The sequence below is a fragment of the Cuculus canorus genome, chromosome 1, assembly GCF_017976375.1.
Source record: "Cuculus canorus isolate bCucCan1 chromosome 1, bCucCan1.pri, whole genome shotgun sequence".
Classification (NCBI taxonomy): Eukaryota; Metazoa; Chordata; class Aves; order Cuculiformes; family Cuculidae; genus Cuculus; species Cuculus canorus.
The window spans coordinates 192839361-192862945 of record NC_071401.1 but is presented as its reverse complement, the minus strand read 5'-3'; the positions used below and the strand labels follow the sequence as shown (position 1 = coordinate 192862945).

General features: G+C 42.2%; 1 protein-coding gene across 1 annotated transcript; it reads right to left on the bottom strand.

Annotated features, from left to right (window-relative positions):
- Nucleotides 1-972: 972 nt before the first annotated feature.
- SLC26A3 (solute carrier family 26 member 3) lies at nt 973-19714 on the bottom strand. The gene is made up of 22 exons (XM_009557271.2): nt 19638-19714; nt 16208-16326; nt 15918-16117; nt 14974-15113; nt 14726-14836; nt 14478-14635; nt 13528-13692; nt 12714-12866; nt 11847-11929; nt 10414-10561; nt 10171-10284; nt 9979-10056; nt 9433-9528; nt 8336-8442; nt 8009-8078; nt 7833-7925; nt 6489-6584; nt 5647-5880; nt 4013-4067; nt 3385-3530; nt 2528-2593; nt 973-1648 (listed from the first exon to the last, which is right to left on the bottom strand). Exons 3-22 carry the CDS (start codon nt 16046-16048, stop codon nt 1625-1627), a joined length of 2268 nt encoding a protein of 755 aa, XP_009555566.2. The 5' UTR covers nt 16049-16117; nt 16208-16326; nt 19638-19714; the 3' UTR covers nt 973-1624.
- Between the last annotated feature and the right edge of the window lie 3871 nt (nt 19715-23585).

The window sequence follows — 23585 nt, the reverse complement described above, 5'->3', positions numbered from 1 at the left end:
GAAAAAAAAAAAAGAAATTAATGAAAATATTGAACAGATCAATACTTCCTCTGCCCTGGTACTTGCCTTTCAAAGCTCCTTGTTGTCACCTCTTTAGTATAATCTATCTTTGCCTTTCAATGCCTTTAGGGATCCTATCTTCTCCAACAGCATTAACAGTTGCCTGTTGACATGGCACAGAAAGTTTTATTCAGTTCCAGAGTGGTGGCTCTGTGGCATTTCCCTTTGGAAGATCTGTTTTCTAAAGGCACCAGATGAACATGGCGTATGTATATGTACTTTTTCTAAAACCAAGCGGCATTTCTCCCTACTTACGTCTGTGTCATTTTCTTCCAAATTTTGTTCTGAAATCTTGAATACTATGGAGACAAAAATCGTAGTTCTTGTTTACCCAGAGCACTTTCTCCTTCCTATAAACCCTTCTTAACTATAAGTCCAAATGCATTATTCTGGTCCCCCCAGCTTGGTTGCAAGTCAAAACTAGGCTTGAAAACTAGAACTCCTGAATTTCAGGCTGCTGTTTCTTTCAGACTCCAAGAATGGTTCCATTATTGTCTAGCCTGAAGATGTCTTTACCTCCAGCATTCACTACGCTAAATTTAAAGTTCTGTCAGTCCTTGCATTTTCTCTAAAAGACGTGCTGTCGTTCAGCTTCAAGTCTTGGAGGTCCAGCAGGGGATGATTTGATTTGCAGCAGTGGCTCAACTGGGTTGTGCAGACTAGAGGATCAGAACAGGCTCTTTTTAAGTTAAAGTCTTTTGTGCATCTGTTCAAGAGACCGGGGCAATTCAGCCTGCCCGCCCAGCAGCTCTGCACCCACAGCTCCTCCTGAGCCAAGTTCTGGGGCCGCTCTGCTCGCTGTGAGACATGCTCGCAGATTATAAGCTACTTCAACAGTGTATTGACAAACGCAGCAAGCAAAGCAGAGTTACCAAAATCATTATTTAATAGTCCACTCTAAATGTATCCTCTCTTGTGCACTTTATATCAGCCCAATCCAAATCAATAAATCATGTTTCGGTCTGAAAATGCCGTGTTTTTCCTGAAGGATCTTCACGTTTTACAATAGCTGCATTGGGCACTGTGCACACTAGGCTCAGGGTAGTGACCTGAAACCAAGTTTAACAACTCAGTCTACTAGGTATCTTAAAAAACATAAGGAAAACTTTATATAAATTATATACAAGGTGACAATAAAATACCACTCCCAACTGTTAGTTTGTGTTATAAATTACAAGATTTCCAATATCTATACATTCTGTAGTAACTGTACAGGTTGTCTACACACTGTCAGAATAATATAGATATATGTACAAGTATTTGCAAAGAGGGTTAACGTTACCTGCTGCTTCAGCTCTGTGAGTAAGCAGTCAACAAGGTACGCAATAAGAAAATCTGTGTGATTTTAGCTTCCCACGTATGTACATAAATACATTTATATATACACAGAGACACAGAAAGACTAATAATCCCATTGCAAAACTTAGAACATAACTATATGTAGTAAATCCTTCTTAAGATATTTAAAAGTATCCCTCTGTCTTCATGCTCATCTCTGTGTCTGCATTAATCTTCTGTAAGTGATGTTGTGTTGGTGGAGGTTTTTATGCATAGAAAATGAAATCTAAAATTTTGTTTCTGTTGAAATCTGCAGGAAATAGAAGAAAACAAATGTCACCCTCTGCAAGGAACAGCCATGGTAGGTAGGTGCTCTCTGATGAGTGGTATGTAAGAATTTATTCCTTTAAATTGTTTAAATGGGAAGACTGTGGTCTGACATTTTTTCCTTGTGGGTTTAGCTGTGCACTGGGTCGTAGAGTCATAGAATGTTTTGGGTTGGAAAGGACCTTAAAGATCATCCAGTTTCAACCCCTCTGCCATGGGCAGGGTCATCTTCCACTCATCCAACCTCGCCTTGAACACATCCAGGGATGGAGCCTCCATAACTTCCCTGGGCAACCTGATCCAGTGCCTCATCACACTGACAGCAAAAATTTCTTCCTAATATCTCATCTAAATCTCCCCTCTTTAACCTTAAAACCATTACCCCTTGTCCTATCCCTGCACTCCCTGACAAACAGCCCCTCCCTATCTTTCCTGTAGGCCCCCTTTAAGTACTGGAAGGCTGCTATAAGGTCTTGTTGGAGCCTTCCCTTCTCTCCCCTTCTCTTTAAATCCATGACAAAAGACTGTGTCCCTTTCTTATTTGTCTCTCCAGACTCCTGTTCCGTCTGAGACATTTGGGTAAATGGGACTAATGCTGAGATGGCCCTTGCCCGCCTTCCTTCTGCAGACTCTCAGCGTGCAAGGCAAGGCTTGTGAGCAGAGCCCCACGTCTCTTATTCCTGTAAGGCTTTGCCTTAAGTCAAATCCTGTCAATAAGCTGTCTGGATGCTTTCTGCCCTGGGCTGACACAAGAGCTCAGGGATGAAGGTGCTTTTGTTATCTGACCTAGCAGGTGCTGTGAGCAGCTTTTGTGCTGTGTTTCCTACAGTTGGAGAGCTGCTACTGGAGACAGGATCCTTACCGCGTGCTCCTGGCTGCACAGTCCGTTGCTGGGGATGACGATACAGCTGTTGCTGCTACCCTTCTCCTGCAATGAACACAAGAAGTTATGAGCTAGGAAATGAATTGCTGCCTTTTATTTTTCTTTAATTTTTTTTTCCTTTTTAACATTGAAGAAGGTCTTCCTTTTAAATCTCTGATACACACATGGAAAGTTTACCTGGAAGGAAGCAAGCACTCACTTGCCAGCCCTTTATGCCCCCTGCCAGGTCTCTGGGTCAGTGCAGGAGAGCCTGGCCAGTTCAACCAAGTGAGATTAGACAGTTTCCAAGTGAGTAGCACTCTGAGTTACAGATTTCACATACACAGAATCCTTTCTTTTTCTCAATTTAAGAATGTTCCCAGAAAGGCTAGTGCCAAGTTTGGCTGTACTGGTTTATCCACACCACTTTAGCACTCCTTTTGAAGGTAGACAGGCCAGGGAAGCCTGTATGCAAGCGGTATCAAGTTTGCCTCACAGGAGCCACTGCACTGTATACAGAGATCCCCACCTCATGGGCAATGACAGAGGACTGTGATGGATGAGCCAGAATTTCCCCTGCGCTACACTCTTCCCAAGGAGGTGGCTGCAGCAGAAGTCCATGGCCAGGCCAGTCTCCAGAGGGAATTATTCACTTTTTCACTAGTGGTTTGTGAAGAACTTGGACCAGGGGCCACTCGTGGTCTCCAAATTTATTGGAGACCAACTGAGTTTTCATCATTAACTTATTTAATATAATCATGGTATGGAGTCCCTGGTGAGCTATGCAGAGCATGCGTAGGTGCCTCTGAGTAGTGTAAAGACTCTAAAGTAGTGAAATATTAAAACTGTAGTGTTACCTTAGTGAGCTTTAATTTGGGGGAGCTGGCTATGTCCTTCTTCAGCAAAATATGTAGAACTGCGTCATGAATGGTGAGGAAAAACATGGATGGCTTAATCTCCTCATCAAAAAACGCACTTCTCACAAGTTTCTCCAGGAAGCCCTCTGTGGGGGGAACAAAATCAAAGCACAAAGTGACTCATGGGCCTTGAGAATGAAGAAATGTATCTATGGAGTGAACACAGTAGTTTCTGGTATACTGCTCTGCTTTATTTATTAGAGAAGATGGATTCCTCTTTATTGATGTGGTAAATGCCCATCAGTACTGCCTTGCTCGTTGCCAGGGAGAAGGGAAGGGGAACATGAGCTCTTATTTAATGCTTAACGCAGGCTGCCTGATAGTGCATCTTGCAGCCCAGGGCTGTAAGGCACAGTAGCAGCTGTAGGTAAAAGGAGCTGTGATGTGTGGTTCTAGCCTGCTGGGAACAGCATGGGTGGGATGATGCCTCTGCTCAGCTGGATCTGTTTGTTATCCAAGACTGGAAGGTAGAACTGGGGTAAGCCTCCCCAGCCATGTTTTGTGGTGGACTGGGAGGGCAGTGGGATGAGGCAACTGCAGTGATGCTGGCAGAAAATCAAGTACTCACCATGTGCTCCTGTAATGTAAATGTCGATGTCAATCCGGATAAATTCTTTCAAAGTCTGTTAAAGCAGAAGCAGGCACCATTTAGATATTGCTGTTTGTGCTGATAACAGCCATTACAATGACTAGCCACAGCGTATGTACAAACCACTTCAAGGTATTGATTGTATTTTGAACAATAATAAGCAGCTCTAAACCCAAACTGCTGCATCTACAGGCAGGATAGTCTCTTCGCATGGCAGTGGACTGAATATGACATCATACGGTATGAAATACCCTTTTGGCCAGTTTGGGTTAGCTGTCCTGGCTGTACCCCTGCCCAGGTTCTTGCTGGCAGTTTGTGAGAAGCTGGAAAGTTGACTTAGTGTAAGCACTGCTTAGCAACAAATAAAACATCAATGTATTATCAACATTATTCTCACACTAAATCCAAAACACAGCACTATACTAGCTACTAGGATGAAAATCAACCTTATTCCATCCAAAACCAGGATACAAATTTTCTAACTCCTAGCCTAGTGTTTAAAACCATATTTCATATGTACATTTCTGTAAAGCTTCTAAAAAATCTTACCAGGTAAATAAAGGGTTCTGCAGCCAACACTCTAATTACAGGAAAATTTAGATTGATTACTTAATCTGTTTCCTAAACTTTTTCTGTGGAAAATGTACGTTAACAGTCATATAAACTCAAAGGTTGCCCCTGACTTTCCAGTCCACATGGGAACATACCTTTAGAAGCAGACTAGAATCATAGAATAAGGTTGGAAGGGACCTTTAAAGAAAGATCATCTAGTTCAACCCTCCTGCCACAGGCAGGGATATCTTCCACTAGACCAGGTTGCTCAAAGCTCCATCCAACCTGAACACTTCAGGGTCAGGGCATCCTCAACTTCTCTGGACAACCTGTTCCAGTGTCTCACCACCCTCACCTTAAAAATTTCTTGCTTATATCTAATCTAAATCCAACCTCTTTTAGTTTAACATGGCTTCTCCTTCTGTCACTACAAACCTTGATAAAAAGTTTCTTCATCTTTCTTATAAGCCCCCTTTAAGTATTGGAAGACTTCACTTCGCCCTGAGCCTTCTCTTCTCTAGGCTGAGCAACCTCAATTCTCTCAGCCTTTCTTCACAGGAGAGGTGTTCCAACCCTCTGATCATCTTTGTAGGTCTCCTCTGGACCTGCTCCAAGAGGTCCATATCTTTCCTGTGCTGAGGACTCCAGAGATGGGTGCAGTACTCCAGATGGGATCTTACCAGAGTGGAGTAGAGGGATAGAATCACCTCTCTCAGTCTGCTGGCCATGCTTCTTTTGATGCAGCCTAGGATACAATTGGCCATTGGGCTGCAATCACACATTGCCAGCTCATGTCCAGTTTTTCATCCACCAGCACCCTGAAGTCCTTCTCCATGGGGCTGCTCTCAATCTATTCATCCCCCAGCCTGTATTGATACTAGGAATTGCCCAGGCCCAGCTGCAGGGCCTTGCACTTGGCCTTATTGAACATCAAGATGATCACATGGGCCCATGCCTCAAGCCTACCCAAGTCCCTCTGGGTGCCATCCCTTCCCTCAAGTGTAACTACATTCATGTTACTCTTTCATATGATCACTGTGTGTCTTGTGAATCACAGTCACCTTTTGGAGGACCCTCGTGGCAGAAAAGTCGAGGAAGGACACTGATGAGAAATCCAGAATGATGCTGTGGATGTCAACCCGGGGCACAGTGATGCCGGCGGGGAGGTCAGTGCCCCAGTTGATGTGAATGGGCAAGTCTGTCATGCTGGTGGGCTGATCCAGCTCCTCTATCATATCATTGTCTAATTCTTCATCTGACTCCTGCGTATGGTTAGCCATGCAAATCAAGCCTTTCTGTGTTGACAGATAAAAGTGTCATAATTAGTACTTCTTTCTAAGACCCAGCCAGGGTAGTAGTTTGTAGCATATCTTATGCCAGGGCAAGAGTGAAGGCAAAGGAAAGCTGATGTAGCCATGAAATGGAGCAGTATCCACCTCTACTTCACACTAGAAATAGTTTTCACTCCTTTGTCTGGAGGAGTTTGGAAATATTGGTTTTCCTCTCATCAATCATTTAATCATCATAATCAGTTATTGCTGGCTTTTTATTGTTCCCTCAAGTCAATGGTCAGATATGGTTTTATTCAGTAACTTTGGGAAAGTCAACAAAAAGTATACAGGATTTGGGCTGGGAGAAAATCAGCTTTGTTCTACCATTAATGCAGCATGAACATTGCTTCTGTGGGCTTTGCCATTTGATGCCAAACAAATTTCCAGTGGACATACAGAAACTCTGCCCATGGCAAAGCTGTAAGTCTCTAATTGTCAAAGCCATTTAAAATCTTATTTTTAAAATGTGTTTATATTGTAAGGTGTCAACTTGGGGAATAACATATTGACTTAGGACAGGAGGCTCTGAGGCACTTCTCTGCCACATCAAGCCACGGAGTTGCCTTACATACGGGTGTCACTTGCAGCTCTCCTTTCTTCAGCATCTTTCTGATCTTCCTCAGAGCTTTGTTACGTTTCCTCAGGACTCTCAGTGGGTTGAAGCCAACCTGCAAAAACGCAGTTTGAATAATTAAAAAAAACCCATCCCAGTGACACCAGGGGAAGGACACATAATTTCATGTGGCTTTACTTTACAGGCACAATGAACATAATTTGGATTTGATGTTTCCTGCCTGCTTTCCTCAATTCAAACAAGGGCTCTTTTTCTTCATTGGAAATATTTCCAAAGGTATGACTACAAACCAGGCAGGTCCATCTGTACTAGATTTAGAGCACCAGCATGGACAGCATTATAGCAGTGGCAATGCTGTAGCACAGGCCAGCACCTCCAGCAGGCTGGGGCAGTGCTGGCTAGCCCAAAGCTTGTCCTACTCATCTTTGTCAGGAGTCACCACCCAGGTGACTGAGATTAGAGAGGTCACAGTTTGTAACTGCTCTATGCCACCTGACTCACACACTGGTTAGTTTTCTTGAAGAAGAAAACACAAGTTGATCACGCTGACTGCATGTGTCTTTTGAACCTCTTGGATCATTTTAATAAATTAGACAGCAGGTAAATTAAGCTAATAAGGGTTACAAAAATACTAAATTCCTGCAAGTCTTCTAATTCGTCTGTCTAGGAGGTGCAGGAGAGGGGTGCTAGAAGTGCCCATGTTTGTAAAGAAAGAGAATGGTGTGAACATCTGCACTAACAGAAAAAAAAACCCTTCAAGCTCTTCTGAGGTGAAAGCCAAGCACATAGAGACTCAAAGGGGTCAGATTCCCGAGCTCCTTCACCAGTTTCAGTCCCTCATGTAAAGAATGAACAGCTCATTATGAATGTTCAGAGCAGCCGCTGCTCATGGACTCCCCCTTAAGAGCAGCAGGAAGGAGAGATTATGGGTACAAGTTCAGTTCAGCCCGAGGATAGTGAGGTGATGAGAGCTCAAGGATCCTGGCTTTCTATGCTGCTTGTCTAAGGACTGTCTGCCTTTGCCCAGTTTATCATGGAAGATGTTGAGACCTCTTTGATGGTGTAATTTCATTCAACTTTTCTTCTGAGTCTTATGTTTATATTCTTTGGGGCAAGATGAGTAAACCAGCATTTATTGGGCGTAAATAATATAAATGTTAATGAAATAAAATAATGGCACTTCATATTATCTATGTTTGCACTACTTTCTTCTAAGGGACTTAAAATACGTAAATATGTTGTTACAACATAAGTTCAGTGCAAATCAGCCTGTTCTCTTCCTGTATTTGCCTTAACATGTCATGCAATTCATACATTAAGAATGACAGCCCCAAACACTTACAGCAGTGATGAGTTTATCTCTGAAGAATTCAATATTAGCAAAGAAGATAGGAGATGCGCATCTGAAAATCTTCACTCCCTCTGGCTCATAGATCTGTACAATGAAGCACAAATGTCAGTAACCACGTCTGCTACAGAAACACAAATGCAGCATGTAGTAAAAGAGACATTTCTTACGTCAGTGTAATCCTTTCTGTTTCTGTAGATGTTACTTCTCCCAACATTAGCCAAAAGGGTGCAGCTCGGACTGAGAACAAACACACAATACGATTATTTGTAACCCATACTGAGACCTGGCAGAAGGGAAGGATCAGAGAAAGCAGCCTCGGCTGCTGAGATAGACTGAAATGGGACCCCACACTCAAGGGTTCTGTAAATGATTTTTCCATGCATGGTTGCTGAACAGAGTGAAGTACGGGGCTGTTGGCCTTCTCTGTACAAGAGGAGTTATTTCATAACACAAGGCCTTGTGTTATCTTATGATCGTGTTCCACAAGTACTCACATCTGGGAGCGGAACACCACGGTCAGCAGCTGGAATGCCACGGCAGTTGCTAGCCCAATATCCAGGCCAAGAAAAACAGCAGCTAAGAAAGTCACTACCCATATAACCTGTAACGAGCAGGTGGAGGGAAGCAGTTAGGAGCACGTCAAGGACCTGGCTTGTTAGCCTAGGGAAGGAGCAGCAACAGGTCTCAGATCTGGCCTAGGCTACCTGAGGGGTTTCACATTCCCTAGTTTGTTGGGTTTTTTCCTTATAAAATAAGGTCAGACTCACTCATAGCACCAGGATGTGTTAGAAGAGATTATAATTTCTATACAATAAAGGCTTAAAATAATAGGAGTGTGGATCTTTCGTAGGTGGTTCACTAAACAATAAAAATCCAGCAGAAAGGCAAGGTTATGAGTAAATCAGGATCCTGGTAAAGCTGAGATTTGTAAACATGCCTTGGGTATCAAAACAGGCAAGTGTAGGTGCTGTGAATGTACTTGACTGAGAAACACAAATAACTAGATAATACCGAGTATTTTTTGACCACAGCTGTCAAAGAATTTTAACAAGGTAAATATCTGGTAGCTGGGAAATCTAAGGCTTGGAACCATTTGGGAACACAAGGAACTGGCCCATGAGAAAGCCGTAAATTTTCTGTCTGTCAAAAGTAAGCAGTCCTGCCTTCCATCCGTGGACTTTCATATTTGGAGAAAATCCTTCAAGCTGTGGTTGTCACTTGTTTTTTTCCTGGGTAACCTCCACCTAATGTGCTGTGAGAGCGTGAGGCAGTGTCCCTGAATGTGTAGTCAATGCACTGGGTGCCTAGATTTTTTTTTTGTAAATTCTTTTTATATTTGGCTTTATAATATGGACTGTGTTTTAACAGATTTTGATGAAATTTATATAAATGAAGTTAGGAGAGAAAATCTACCCAAAATAGATGGGATAAAAATGGAAAACATGAGGAGGGGGCATATGAGTAGAAAAGGCACGTCCCTATTTTGTGAAGTCAGGAAGACATAAAAATAAAGATAACCTGTAAGCTAATTTGTGTAATAGATGACTTTTCCAGATGCTTCATTCCTGAATGCTTATGGGGCTCAACTTACACAGTCATACTTGTCCTTTCTCCACAGGATGCCTACTTCCTTGAATTGCATGAGCATTCCTTTCAAGTTGCCAAGAGCCAAAGATGCAAGGACTGACTGTTAAAAAGACCAAAATGCATGTTGAATTTTAAAGCAAGCGAAGCAAACGTTGAACAGCAAGACTTAGAAGCTCGTCTAAATAGGAAAATATACAGCTCAAGGACCAGGTATCTCCTCATGGTGATTCACACTGTGAGTCACAATGCCCCATGCATCGCATTGGAACCTCCCTAGCCATGGAGCAGCACAGGTATCTGATTGGGGTGTACAAATAGCGCTTATTTTTGGCACCTAAAAGCTGGTGCTGTGATACGCGGTGTTTGGGCACCTGCTTTCCCTTTGAGGGACCAGATGTAGTGGTCCTTTCTATCATGATCTGGGAAGAAGAACCAAGCTTTGTAAAATCCCATTTGGCTCCCAATGGAGTCTATGAACGCTCCCAGTGACTCCTAAAGCAGCCCTGTCTTTGGCAAGCAGGAAAAAGCACAAGGTGAAACCAGTGAATACCTTCTGTAATGGTGCCAGGAGAAACCCAATAGCCAAGATCACGATCAAGACGATGATAGCTGAGATAATACCAGCAATCTGCATGAGAGAGCAATTTCACCCTGAGTAAGTGCCTGAAGGCTTTATGGCCATCCAGGAAAAAAAGGAAGCTTTCTCGCGTTAAACACCATCATGATCTGTTGTCTTCTATACCTGCGTTTTGCCTCCCGTGCTCTCCTGCACACCCGATCTTGACAGAGCAGTACTAGAGGCAAATCCTTTGAATGATCCACCAACTATATTACCCAGCCCAAAAGCAATTAGTTCCTGAAATAAAAGCAAAATAGATTGTCCTTACAAGCTAGTTCATGACAATTATTCACATGATAGAGCATTCCTAAAATTACATATTTCCCATTGACAAACTCACTGTATTGACCTCTATTTTTCACCTACCTGGTTGCTGTCTAGTGGGTAGTCATGCTTGATGGAATAGACTTTAGCCACAGAGAAGGCTACCGCGAAGCCAACGATGGCAATGGAAATGCCGTCACCGATACACTTTTGGAGGATACTTGCATCAGGTGCAACAGGCATGTGAAATCTGAAACACAAAAACCTCTGCTAAGGCTATTCCCAAGGAGACAGGTTGTCAAGCAAGTGAGAAAGGCAGTGGTCCAGCTCACATTGAGCACTCTGGAGAGATGCAACACAGAATAGTGGATCCAAACCCTGCAAATCTTTGGGAAATCCTTGATCAGGACAAAGACTCCGGTTATCCACACTCAGCTCAGTTTGTGTCTCAGCAGGTTCTCATTTACTTGGCCAGGACCAGCCACAGCATATTGCGTCCAAGGTACATGCATAGTTCTGCCTTCTCTGACATGGCACTGAGGCCCTTGCACAGGCAGTTTGCATGTGGAAAGATTTAACTTAGCTTTGACAAGAAAAAAACCCTACTCCCTGTGTGATTCATTAAAGCACTTTAGACAGCTAAACAAATATTCACTAAGTCAGGTAGCATTAAGTAGTCTCTCAGGCTATCAGCTAGATACTTTAGTTTTACTATTTCCGGTTCATTTGATCAAGAGCTTTTGCAGTTAGGAAAAAAAAAAAAAGATAATTCCTCTTTAGGCCTATTTTTTTAATTTTCTTTCATTTTTTTTCAGTGAACTGAAATCTGCAGAAGGGAGACTCCTGAGGAGAAATAGCTCTTCCTCTCCCAACTTCATTCACTTACACCCCTAGAGCTACCAGAGGCAATCCAAAGTGTCCCAGTGGGTAAACGGCTGCAGTCTGCTATCCTAGTAGACGTCTTCCTCCATCTTTTTAACTTAATGTGTGCCTATTAATTCTTTATACTAAAATCCTGGCACAGCTGCATGTCATCACCATATGGATATACACTCAAATTGCCTGAATGGATACACTCCTGGAGGAGCAGACACTGAGGCCTTCTGAGGAAAACAGTGCCTGGGGCCACGCTGGCAACTGGTGGCAGGGGACCAGGTAGGAGAACTGCATGATGCGGTGGTGGCTTCCCAGGGCTTGTGGTGGCTGCTGAACAATGCATGTACTTTGAGGGAAATGGAACAGTTTAGGAAACAGTAGCTCAGTAAAGTGGATAAAGATCAACCTCCTGCTCAACAGCTCTCTTGAAGAATGAAGCATACAATTATTTGTGTACTCTTTGTCCTGTAGGAGATGCGCTCGAGTGAGTAACTTTTATCTATTGAAAGTGTGTCCTCATTGAGAGCAAAGAGTTTATTTACCTACCTAAACTAGATGAAGCAGATTATTTTAATCAGAAACATAATTGAACTGCTTTAGTACTAACAAACTAGAGAGAATGTTTTTCTCCACTGGTAAATTTTAAGCAAATCACTTACCCTTCTTCTAGTTTTCCAACAACAGCTACATTAAATTTTTCTTCAAAGTTAACGTAATAGGAAATCAGTGCTGCTAAGACTGTCTGAAAGATAATAAACCCCACTTCCATTAGGCATATTCAAACACAAGTATGGAGGCACTATTAAAAGACGTTACCTTCCCTCTCCCATGTACCTCCCAGTCTCATCACTGGTGGCAGAACTATGTCCCAAGTCTGCACATCCCTTTGCTGCTCAGATGTCATTCCTGAACCCCCTTGCAGGAATGGCTTTATGCTCATAAATCACTCAGAGAATACACCAGAATATCTCACTTACAACAGAGAACATCCCATTCAATAAAACAAGTGTTTTCTAACAAGGTGCTGTCTTAACTCGAGGGGAAAATAAGCGCCACCTGCATCTATAGAGACATGCTCCAGGACTCTAGGAGCTTGCTGGCCATGTGTGGATTCCCTCACCCTGCTGCTGCTTGGGAGCAAAACCCTTTGTTGCTGGAGGACAAAACTCTTTTGTGCTCAGCCATCGATGGCCAAGGCTTCAGTAGCTGCTTGCAGGTGTGGTGCAGAGGGGCTCCAGCTGTGGGACTGCAGCTGGCTGATATGAAAGGCAGGCAGATGATTTCATCCAAAGAAAAAAAAAATCAAGTTTTATACAATTTTGTGCACTACAGACGCATTCAGTTAAGAACAAATAAGTAAAGCTAAAACATTTTACAGTAGGTCATGAATGCTGTCAATTTTTCCCTACAGGTAAAACAACAGCCCATCGTTTAATACAGAATGGGAGAAGAAATACTTAAAAGGCTGCTTCCCATACCACTATAGCTATGGAACAATTGCAAAATCAGAGAGAAGTGACCATTACCACTAGGAGTTCTATTGGGATGGGAGTTGGTAACTTTGCTTTGTATCGATCGTTGATTTCTTTCACCACGAACACAATAACCAAGACAACAAGGGATGTGATGAGGTCAGCGATGTTTGTTTTTGTGATCTGGGTGAAAATGCTCTCCAGAGTCTGCAAAATCAGGAAAAAAAGCCATGATGTAGAAATAACAGTACTGTGGCACACTAGCACTCTCCTACCCAGAAAGGCTTGTCTCTGAATTGCTCTGAGGGTTATGGCAGTTGGGACTTATTCCCTGTGACATGAGGATTTAAAGCTCCAATGAATGCACATATGTGTTATCTGAATGATGAAAGCGTCCATGAAAGACCCTTTCCACTGGCTGTCGACCCACTTCTCCTGGCCTTCCCCAGAGGCAGAGCAATGTGTATGCATGCGATGGGAAATGTGAGCAATATGAACTACTCAGTAGGTGCCTCTCACTGCTTTTCCTTCCTGTTCATCTTCCTCCTTTCTCATCCAACAGCCCTCACAGAGTCATATCCAAGTTAAATACATATAATATCAGTCCAGTAGAAAGGAATAAATGCTCGAGGCAAAGTTGAATGCTTAAATAAAATACGCCAGTACACAATAGAACTAATTAGCCAAACGGGATGTCACGTGGTGTTTGGTAATAAATTTAAAGATAGGTCATATGTTGATAATACATTTTTCTCTTGTGTTTCCTCCTGCTTTACTGTTTTTATGCTCAGTTCTGTTACTACTGCCTTGTCAGATATACATCGCAGGTTTCAACAACATTATCAAATAACAAACATTTTGCACTTACATAGATGATGCCAAATGGTTTATTAAATCCAGGGACAGGTAGTTGAAGCATGAATTTCAGCTGAGACACCAACACATGGATAGCTGCAGCAGTTGTGAAACCGCTGATCAATGATTGTGATAGATAAATAACGATGAATCCAAACTGGAGAATTCCCAGAAGCAACTGAAATGCAAAATAACCGTACATCAGTGTGATTCATTCATGCTTTTAAGCAAATTCTTCAACAGAGAGAACCATATTAAATGAGAACAAAGTTTTTTCACCTGATCCCATACATTCAGGGATAAAGGAAAATACTGTCACCAGATATGCAATGAAAGTTGAGACTTAGAAACAGAGAGCATAAGACTATGAGAAGTAATTGCTAGAGCAGTTAGAGCCTATTCTTTTTATTTTATAGCTAAAATAAACCTCCTTAGTCTTAGGGTTTTCATTACCTGTGCTTTTACATGGTACCAGTGTTTCATGAAGCACAACCATATTAATATGGTAGGAAAGAAAGAAATGTAGGAATTCTATATTAGGAAGGAAGGATACATTTGTTTGTTTGTTTGTTTGTTTTAAAGTCAAATTCAAATACTTCACTATTATGAGACAGAGGTTTTATTCCCCTTGCTGTATCTACATCATTCACATTTATCTCATAACTACCTTTTTTCCTATCCAGCAGACTATTTTTTTGCTTTAGGAAGAGCCCACCAGTCTGGGCCGTAGGCTCAGATCGCGGCAAAACCAGGGATTTCACGGCGTGAACCAGTGACTGGTCACTGGAGGGGGATGGATGACTCCTAATCAGTGAGCCAAGGGCAGTTGCATGGGAAGAGGAAAAGAATTACTTTGATGACTACACCAGCAGAAAACAAAGGAAAGGTCTAGTGCACCGTTCAATTAATTAATATACATGCATATAGATGGATGCGAGCACACACACACATATGTTAACCAACCTGAAAAACCCCAGAAAGGAAGGTTACAGATGCAGCCACCATCACCCTCTCTTCGTTTATAGCAGACATGTTCGTGGAATTGGCATTGCCAGAAATGTCATCGGGGACCAGCCTCACAACAACTCCTCCCACCATCAGGCTCAGGACAGGGAAGGGACCTGAGCAACACAAGGCATTCATTAGAGACCTGAAGGTGCAGCATGTACTTTTTCACCAGTCAGGAGGGTGGTTGGTGTGCCTGAACTTACCCACTGAGATATGTCTGGATGTGCCAAAGATAAAATAGACCAAGACAGGAAAAAACGCTGCATAGAGTCCGTAACTGGGGGGGACGTTCACCAGCAAAGCAAAGGCGAGACCTGTAAGGACAGAGGCCCGGGAAAGGTGATGTGTGTGCTACGCACTGAAGGCAGCAGTCCCTTTGCAACCGGCAGAGCAGGCTGTGTCAGAGCACAGAGCACAGAGCTGTGTCAGAGCACAGGTTTCCCAGATGTACCTTGTAGGACAGCCACGAGCCCTGTGTTGATGCCGGAGACTATGTCACTCAATATCCACTCCCTAAAGCGGTACGCAGGCAGCCACGAAATGATGGGAAACAAACCCAAGGCAATTTTTTTGGCCCTTTGTGGGGAGTAGCTGTGAAGACACAAGAGGACAGAGCTCTGCCACTGAACAGCTTGGCTGAGTCACAGCTTGTCTTTTGAGGAGAAACAAAGAGAAAAGGATTCACATTTAGGAAGCTAGAGGTCAAAATCTCACTCAGACACAGCCTTGATTAACTTCCTCTGCCAGCTGTGCTTCAAGGAGGACCCAGTAGCTTCCTGAGGCCCCTTCCAATTGAAATTTTCATAAAATCATGGAATAATAGAATCATTTGTGTTGGAAGGGACGTCTAGTCCAGATCCCCTACAGTAAGCAAGGCCATCTTCAACTAGATCAGGTTGCTTAGAGACCCCTCCACCCTGATCTTGAATGTTTGCACAGATGAGGATTCTACAACTTCTCTGGGCAACCTATCCCAGTGTTTTACCACTTTCAATGTAAAAAATGTCTTCCTTATATCTAGTCTGAATCCATTCTCTTTTAGTCTAAAACCATTCCTCTCTGTCCTATTGCTCCAGGTCTTACTAAAAAGTCTGTCCCCATCTTTCTTATAGGACTCCTTGAATTATTGAAAAGCCATCAAAAGGCTTCCCTTGACTCTGCTATCAAGCGCCCAGGAAAAGAGAAACTGCTTTGGATACAACTGTAGGAAGACTTTTAAAGGTAATAGAAGCTAAAATCCTTCAAAAAAATATGATATTGCATTTGGTTAATGAGTTTTCATTGCTTTCTTGGAATCCGAGATAAAATTTGTTAGGATGGAGTTCATGCTCTCTTAGAGCAGCAGTTCAGGCTATTTCTTAGATGCACATTTAAAATGAATAAAAATCTCCTTACCGAAAATATAGTTTCAGGTGATCCCAAAAGGTTTTATGGTATCTGTGCAATTTCTCATGCTCTTCATTGAACAAATTCTCTGAGTACACAGGTCTGGCTACAACATAGTGGTTGCCTACAGGTTCGACCATTTCTCCTGAAAAGTCAGGTGAGGATGGTGACTCGTGTGTGCTTCTCTCTGGCCTCAGTCACTTAAAACCCTGAAATAAAGAACATTGTTAGCTTCTTGTGTACTGTGAGGTGGGTAGCTGTAAACATAGATGAGTGAACTCCAAAATGAGAATTACCACCTTTGAAGATCAAAAGTAATACGGCTGAGACATCTGCTTCACTTTGCCAAGGTGATCTCCAGCCTTCCTCCTCCTCCCACCGCAGGAGAGTGTTTCACAGGAGCATGAAGTATTTATTCCTAAAGATGCAGCCAAAAAAAAAGAGAGAACATGAATTTTGAGTTAAAGTATCTCTGAGTCAGCTGTCTACAATCAAAACCTGCCTCCCTCAGGAAAAACTAAGTTCTTAAAGAATAAACAAGAAGATCCAAAGTGTTTTCTTTTTGTGGCACTGCTGGGAGGGCTGGGAGCTCACCAAAACCCATTGACATGTGAGGGGAAAGGCAAAGCCAAGACAGGGTTCAGCTGTCCTCTCTTGGACTTGGAGATGGGGCTGAATCTTTTGGCTTGGGTTTGCATGCTCAGGAGGTTAGGCTCAGTAGTAAAAAAAATATTGCATTGCTGCTTGTTAAGTTATTTGTCAGATTTCTTTCCACATGTTGTCTGAACTGCTTCTCCTATCTTTCACGCCCATGAACAGCGGTTGCAACTTCTGACCTAGATACTATTTTCTTCCTTGTCCCAAGCCACATTTGCATGTTCGTGCTGATAGAAACTGTCCTTAGTCACTCCAGAAATGACCCCTAAAACCCATATCGCACACAAGAAGATTCAAGATTTGTTTCAGTTGATACCACTGGGCATTTTGCAGCAATTCATTGCTGCCATCACTTTGATGCCCACTGTGCTGTTCCACTTCTCTATGCCTCACATACTTCCCATGTTAAATTCACATATATAAATGTACTATCTAAAACCATTTCTCTTTAATGCAGCCACTGTTAAATACTTAATACAGTAGTTGTCCTAGTCAGGAGCCATGGAATTTCCCTTTGTTAGCCATAGTTGGACTAGATGATCACTGTAGAACCCTTCAAACTGGAACTTATCTATTCTCTCCTATTTTATTTTTTTTAGACTCAGAGACAAAGCTGTACTGTAGGAAGCAAAAAGCCTTTTGTGATACTGAGAACAGAGCATTTTTTTTCATTTTCTCTCCCCTAGCACAAATGCTCCTCGGCATCTCATGACAGATACCTAACCAACAGTTGTTCTTCACTCAGGTCTAAGGCCTGACTCACACTGAAATAGCCCACGTGTATTTCTAACTCAGACTTGTGTGTACTCAATATCTGGTGATATCACACGACAGATTTTCAAGTGGCACAAAGCTGTTTGCATAGTCATGAACAGATGACAAGATTTTTATCTCTGACAATTTTGGCATTAAAATGTGAATCCCTTCCTGAAACTTTGCTACAATTCTGTGCCCATTATTGACTTATTTCAAGTGATTTCATTTTAGTTTCTTCTTAGTTCATTCTGGGGAAATTCATGGGTGTCTTGAAATGCAAATAGTGTCAGAAGAGCCTCTTGGATATGTGGGTTTTGTTGATATATTATTTCCCCACAAAGTATTCATTATTTTGGCAATAGATTAAACATTTTTAGTATCTGTTTTAACATAAAAGAATAGATCCAAAATATTCTCCAAAAATTGGTATGCAATTATTCTAACAGACTCATTCTTAAAATCTAAGCTCATTCAGGACCCTGATCCAAAATCTGTGAAAATCATACTCCAATCCTGTAACTGTAACTACTGCCCCTCCCTCTGTTGGTATCAGAGCTCCAAACCTCAGGCTGATGAAATTTCAATGAAAAAATTGGTAAATGTAATTCTTTCTCTGATAAATCTTGTTGTACTTAGATTTGCAGAATGAAGTTTTACCTATCAAAGATTTTAGAATTGCTCTGCTTCCTTGTCTGCATATCAACCTCCTAGACTTCATGCCACAGAGAGGAATATTGCTGAAAGCCCTGTGGAATAGTTTTGTCCATTACATTGTTGGGCACAAGAAGTACTATTCGCACCTTTTGAAATGTTTGTAAGCCATAATAATAAAAGAAGTGCATAGGTTACTCTTTTATTTCAGATTTTCCCCAGTGCTGCAGCAGCTGTAGATTTTCTGAGTCCTTCATTGTCACTCCTGACCCTTGCCTGGCCTTTATTCTTTCCTCAGGCCAACTTTAATACCCCAGTTTCAGGGGGCATATAACATGCCTCCTTACAGCCCTCCAAACTGACTTTTGCTTATTAGTGCTAGTCTTGCTGAAGATGTATGCATTTTGTGCATGCTTTTTGCTTCCTGAAAGGAGCCCAAACTTATTGACTCTCCTCGTGGTTTGGGTTGATGAGTTAGAGCTGCAGAAGGAGTTCTGTGAGCCTTATCTGAAGAGTCTTGTCAAGCCGAACCATGTGAGCATGAGACTGCTTTAAAAACTGTGGTGCCACATGGCATTAATTAAGTTAAGTTTAACCAAGCCAGCCTGAGCACTTGAAATGCAATGTAAAGTGCCTTCAACCTGTTTCCTTGCAGGTAAATGAGACCAATGTAGTGCAGCACCTTACTGCAGCTGGATGACCACTGCTGCAAGTCACCTGCTAGTTGAGCTTTTCTTGACTGGTTCTCTCTTCCATGAGCTCTACTGGCAGCTATCAGCCACCATGATTTCAGCCAGAACTGCCTTCCTCTTGCTCACTCTCATTTTCTTCCCATACATGTTTACAAAGATAGGATGCCCTCTGCATAGGGACAGATTTTCAGCTGTCAGCATCATTGCTTATTTCAGGTGTTTTAGAGAACGTGGGGATATTGTGATGAGTGGAGGCCAATATCCTCCACAAATCCCTTAAAAGAGATACTCCAGTAATGCATGCTGCCTTTCCAGAGAGCTCCCATCATTGTGTCTTTGGACTCTTTCTGTGGCACAATTCTTCTGATGACTTCTATAATGTGCCCACCCACAGATGGGAAACAGGAGCACAGACCAAGCACACACCACACACCTATTGACTGGTAACAACTTTCACTCACTATTAACCAAAACTAGGTCTGAACTGAAACCCCAGAGGTAACATTCTGGTTCAATTTTATTCCACATAGCCTCTGACCCTGTTCTCACGGCTAGCAATTAATAGCATTACCATCTCTCACATGTAAAATTCTCTGACTCCATTGCTAATCCCCCACATCTGTGAATCTTTGGTAATGCATGTTTTGATGTGTGGAATTTTGTTGTGAGAATTAACAAGGGGATACTTTTCCTCCTTTATTAATTTATCCTAAATATTGTTGAAGAAGTACACAAAAATGTGGTAACGGTAACTGAATAATTAGACATTAACATACTTCATCGCACTTTTCAATCTGAGTACACACACTCGCAAACTCTATTTCTCTGCAAGATAAACATTTGAAAAACACAAACAAATTCCACATGGGAAACTTTTACATCTTACAAGAAATACAACACATGACTAGAAGCATTTAATTGAAAACCATTACTTGACATATCCCACACCCGGACTGCTAAGTCAAAATTGTACCTGATGTTTCTTCCAGGAAGCTCTTCAGAAGAAATGACAACAAGATTTAATGGAAAAAGATATCCTTGAAATTTTCAGCAGCAGTGCAGGTATCTTGTGCTGTTCTTCTTTTCAGAACCTCCCTAAATACTGCCAGCACTTTAATAACTAACTTTAGTTAACTTTTACAAGAAAAGGAAGATCTCACTGTGGCCTTGACCATTGAGCCTATCCTCATGAGGGATGATAAAAGTCATTTCTTAGAGTTCTCCCTGATATTGCTTAACTCAGTTTAGTGAACTATTTCTGATTGGTCTGCAAAGGTTAATATGGGAAAATAGAGGTGAATAAGAAAGGCGGTCTGTTCCAATCCTCTGCTGAGCATCTGCCAGGTTTTTGTTGAGCACAGTGAGAAATGGTAAACAGAGCTCAGCTATGGTCTGTTTCATTTCTGAGGGAGCATAAGCCACTGCTAAGGGAGATAGGGCCACCAGGCGTGCCAGCTTTGGACAACATGTGTCTCTGTGAAACTTCCTCTGAAGCACCTTTAAAGAACTCTAAATTGTCTTCCCAGAAGCAATTCCTGAATGCTCAGATCATTACCGAAAACAGCCTTTGCAGGGATTTCCAAAGGCTGGCTGTGACTTGGTGGAGCTGCAGCTGTGACATCCCATTACAGACAGCAGAAAGATGTGGACTGTGTGTGCCACTGAGTGTTTGGGCACGAATGTGGCATAGGTGGGTTCAACCATCCTGCAGGATCCTGGTCCCCTTCACTGCCTTTACAGGGAAATCATCCTTTCTAGGTCAAAGTGAATCTTTGTAAACATTTCTCTGAGATACATAAAACCACCTAAGGAGATACCTGAAATAGCATTTTGATGCCTCAGGCTGCAACTTTAGTTGCAAGTGCCTGTGTTCAGGTGTCCTTTGTTCAGGAGAGCAGTAAGCCTTCAGTGCTGAGGTGCTGAGGACACCATAGCATGGAGCTAGGAGGAGCAGAGGCAGGAGAAGCCTGAGCTTCTGCTCTCAGATGATTTGCCCGTATTTCAGTGAATGATTAGACTAAGAAATATAATTAAGCGAGCAGGACCCCAATATCCCTCCCACAAGGTGAGATATCTATTAGACCATTCAGTCAGGGTATCTTTCTTGTGCTTTAGCCTATGGCCCCAAGTTCCCTGAGAGTTTTTATGGATCACAGGTGCTTTTGAAAGTTGAAGTTACATTTCTAACCAAGACCATAAGGTCCCCAGTCAGTAAAGATCCCAGATCATTTCCTAAACTGTCAAGAACACCTTTTCTGTGATAGCAAACCTCTGCTTTTGGTAAGTGCAGTTAGGCTTAAGGGATTTGCTGCAGTATGCAAAAATGACACTGAAATTACATTTACCATTAAAATAAGAAACTTTTAAAAAGATGTAGAACTCAAGCCACAGAATAATTAACATGATGCAGCTATCGAATTTCTTTAAAACCCCTTTGAAGTGTTGAATGTACTCTTAATTCTTTGTATTTGAGGAGAAGCTGAAACGTAAAACAGTAGGACAGCTTTTTTTAGGATGAAGTTTAAATGCAGGAGGGACCCTTAGCAGTAATGAAGTCAGTAGCGTCTTTTCTTTGGCTTCATTACATCCATCTGTAGTGGTTTACTTCCTCTAATTTACCGAAGCAGTAAGGTGCTGCATGGAGTGATGAGGGAAATAAATGCTTTGGCCTGTTTGCAGAGGTAATTAAACATGATTTTCTCCTGATGATGAGGAAGAGGTTTCATTCACAAGGGTCTTACAGAGGGCAGGTTGCTTCTGTCCCACACTGTGCAGGTTCAGCTGTGCAAACACCTGATGTCTTTACACTGAGTGCTTAAACACCAGCGAAACTCCATAACCAATTGGGAAACTGTGGCCCTTTCTGCAGTGAGGAGCAGAGCAGGAAGATGTGAACATTTCTCATTGCTTTCTCTCTCAGGCAACCCCAGAAATGCAGAGAGTTGAATGCTATAAATCAGTCACAGCCTGATCCTTTGCCAAGTCTCAAGTACACTTAGCCTCCTCTTGTTTTCATGGGAGCTGAAAACCACACGCAGCTCTTCAAAGATACTCGTTGAGCTGAACTCTGAAGGGCTTCACATGTGCTGCCTCCTGACACGTCCAGGATGAGGAGAGAACAACAAGTGACTGAAGGGAGATAAAGCAGTAACAAATTGTGCAAACACCTTACAACTGCAGAGAAGTTTCACAGAGAAAGAATAAAACAGTTTTGCCAGAGACGCATCTTATTTTGTGAAGAGTTCTATATCTTTCTTTAGTGTTAAATAAACACCTGTATCGATACTGGGAGATTAGCTGGCTGAGGTTATGAGAATAACAGCCTGTGTGGATTTCTAATGTTTCCTAATGTTGTCCTTCTCCATGTGTTGTATAAAGCTTCTGTTCTAATCTGCAGCTTTCTGGCCACATCCTGTCTTCCGCTGCCCAGCTGGTCACCCTGCTACCAGGTTCTGCGAAATATCACTCACGATACCATCTGCTGTGATGTCTCTAGTGCAAACCACCCCAAACTCAATTTTTTACAGCCTTTTCAAATATGACACTGATCTACTTGGGCAGCTCAGTGGGTAAAAGAAATATACTTGGCTCAGCAGGAAGTGTGGTAGTCACTCTGGTCATGCGTCGCTGATGGGTGCCTGTTTTGGAGGAGGGACTGGAGCTGCAGCCAGTGAATGGCATCCTCAAGATTTGAAGCCCCCACTGGGGGCCTCCAAGAAAGAAAAGGAAAACTGCATGGCCCTGAGAGGTCTTCATGGAAAGCAGAGGTGTCGCTTGTACTCATAGATTCAGGACATTGACACCAGAAGGAAGCATAATGTCATTTCACCTCCAGCTTATAGTCTCTAGGATCTTGCTTTTTACAGACAGGTTCTCTTCGTAGTACCCTGAGGCACAAATCAGCCATGCTGCTGCATCAAATTCAGTGGTAACACATAAAATAGGGGTGGGTTAAGTAAATTTAGTTAAGAAGTAAGTGTCAGGCAGTCAACATAAGATTGGAAAAGTTGGGCAAGAAGAGGAGATCAGTTCTGTTAACAATAATATTTCTGTATTGCTCAGATTTATCACAACTTGCAGAACAAAGAGGGTCTGAATTTTGCTTATAGTGACTCAGGAAGAACCAACACCCTGCTGGGCTATATGAGTCATTGACAGTTATCACTCCTTTGTACAGAGCACACAAAAATTAGCAGGAGCACCCAATACAGTCACAGCAGGGTACCAATGCAGAGGAGCTGGAAATTTCCAGTAAAAGGGTTAGTGCTGTAGTCACTTGCCTCTCACTTTTTATTCACTCTTCTTTTATTGCACTTGTGTATTTTAATTCCCTTTTATTATGGATTTAGAGTTATTGTGCCCTGAAAGCCAGCAATAGGACCTGGATGGTGGATGTTTATATGATGGCATGACACCATAAAGACCACAAACACAAAATCCTGGACATTGACATCCAGAGCAGGGAGATTTTTGCCATCCTTCTCTGCTGACACTAAAAATTAGACTTTGTTCTTCAAGAAAAATATGTCATATTTTAATTCAATGTTAAGGTTATTTTCTTTTTTATGAACTTTGCATATTTTGCTCTAGGCATAATTAATTCCTTTGGTTTTATTTAAAGCTGCTGTCTTTCTTGATTTCACAAAGCAAAATAATTTCTTAAGAGATCTCTTACATCAGAGACATCCAGCTAGATTAGACTTATTGATTCAGCTTTTAAATATAATTTTTACATTGTGACTGAATATAACAACAGCTTATTTGAGATTCAACTAGGCTGGGAATCACAGCAATGGAAGGATGTACAACAGAGAGCCTTGTGGAGCTTCTCCTTCCGGCAGTGGGTGAGTGAAGGAATCTGCAGTGACGCAGCCTGACATGCTCTGTCCTATAGTACAGATACTGTGACATGCACACACAA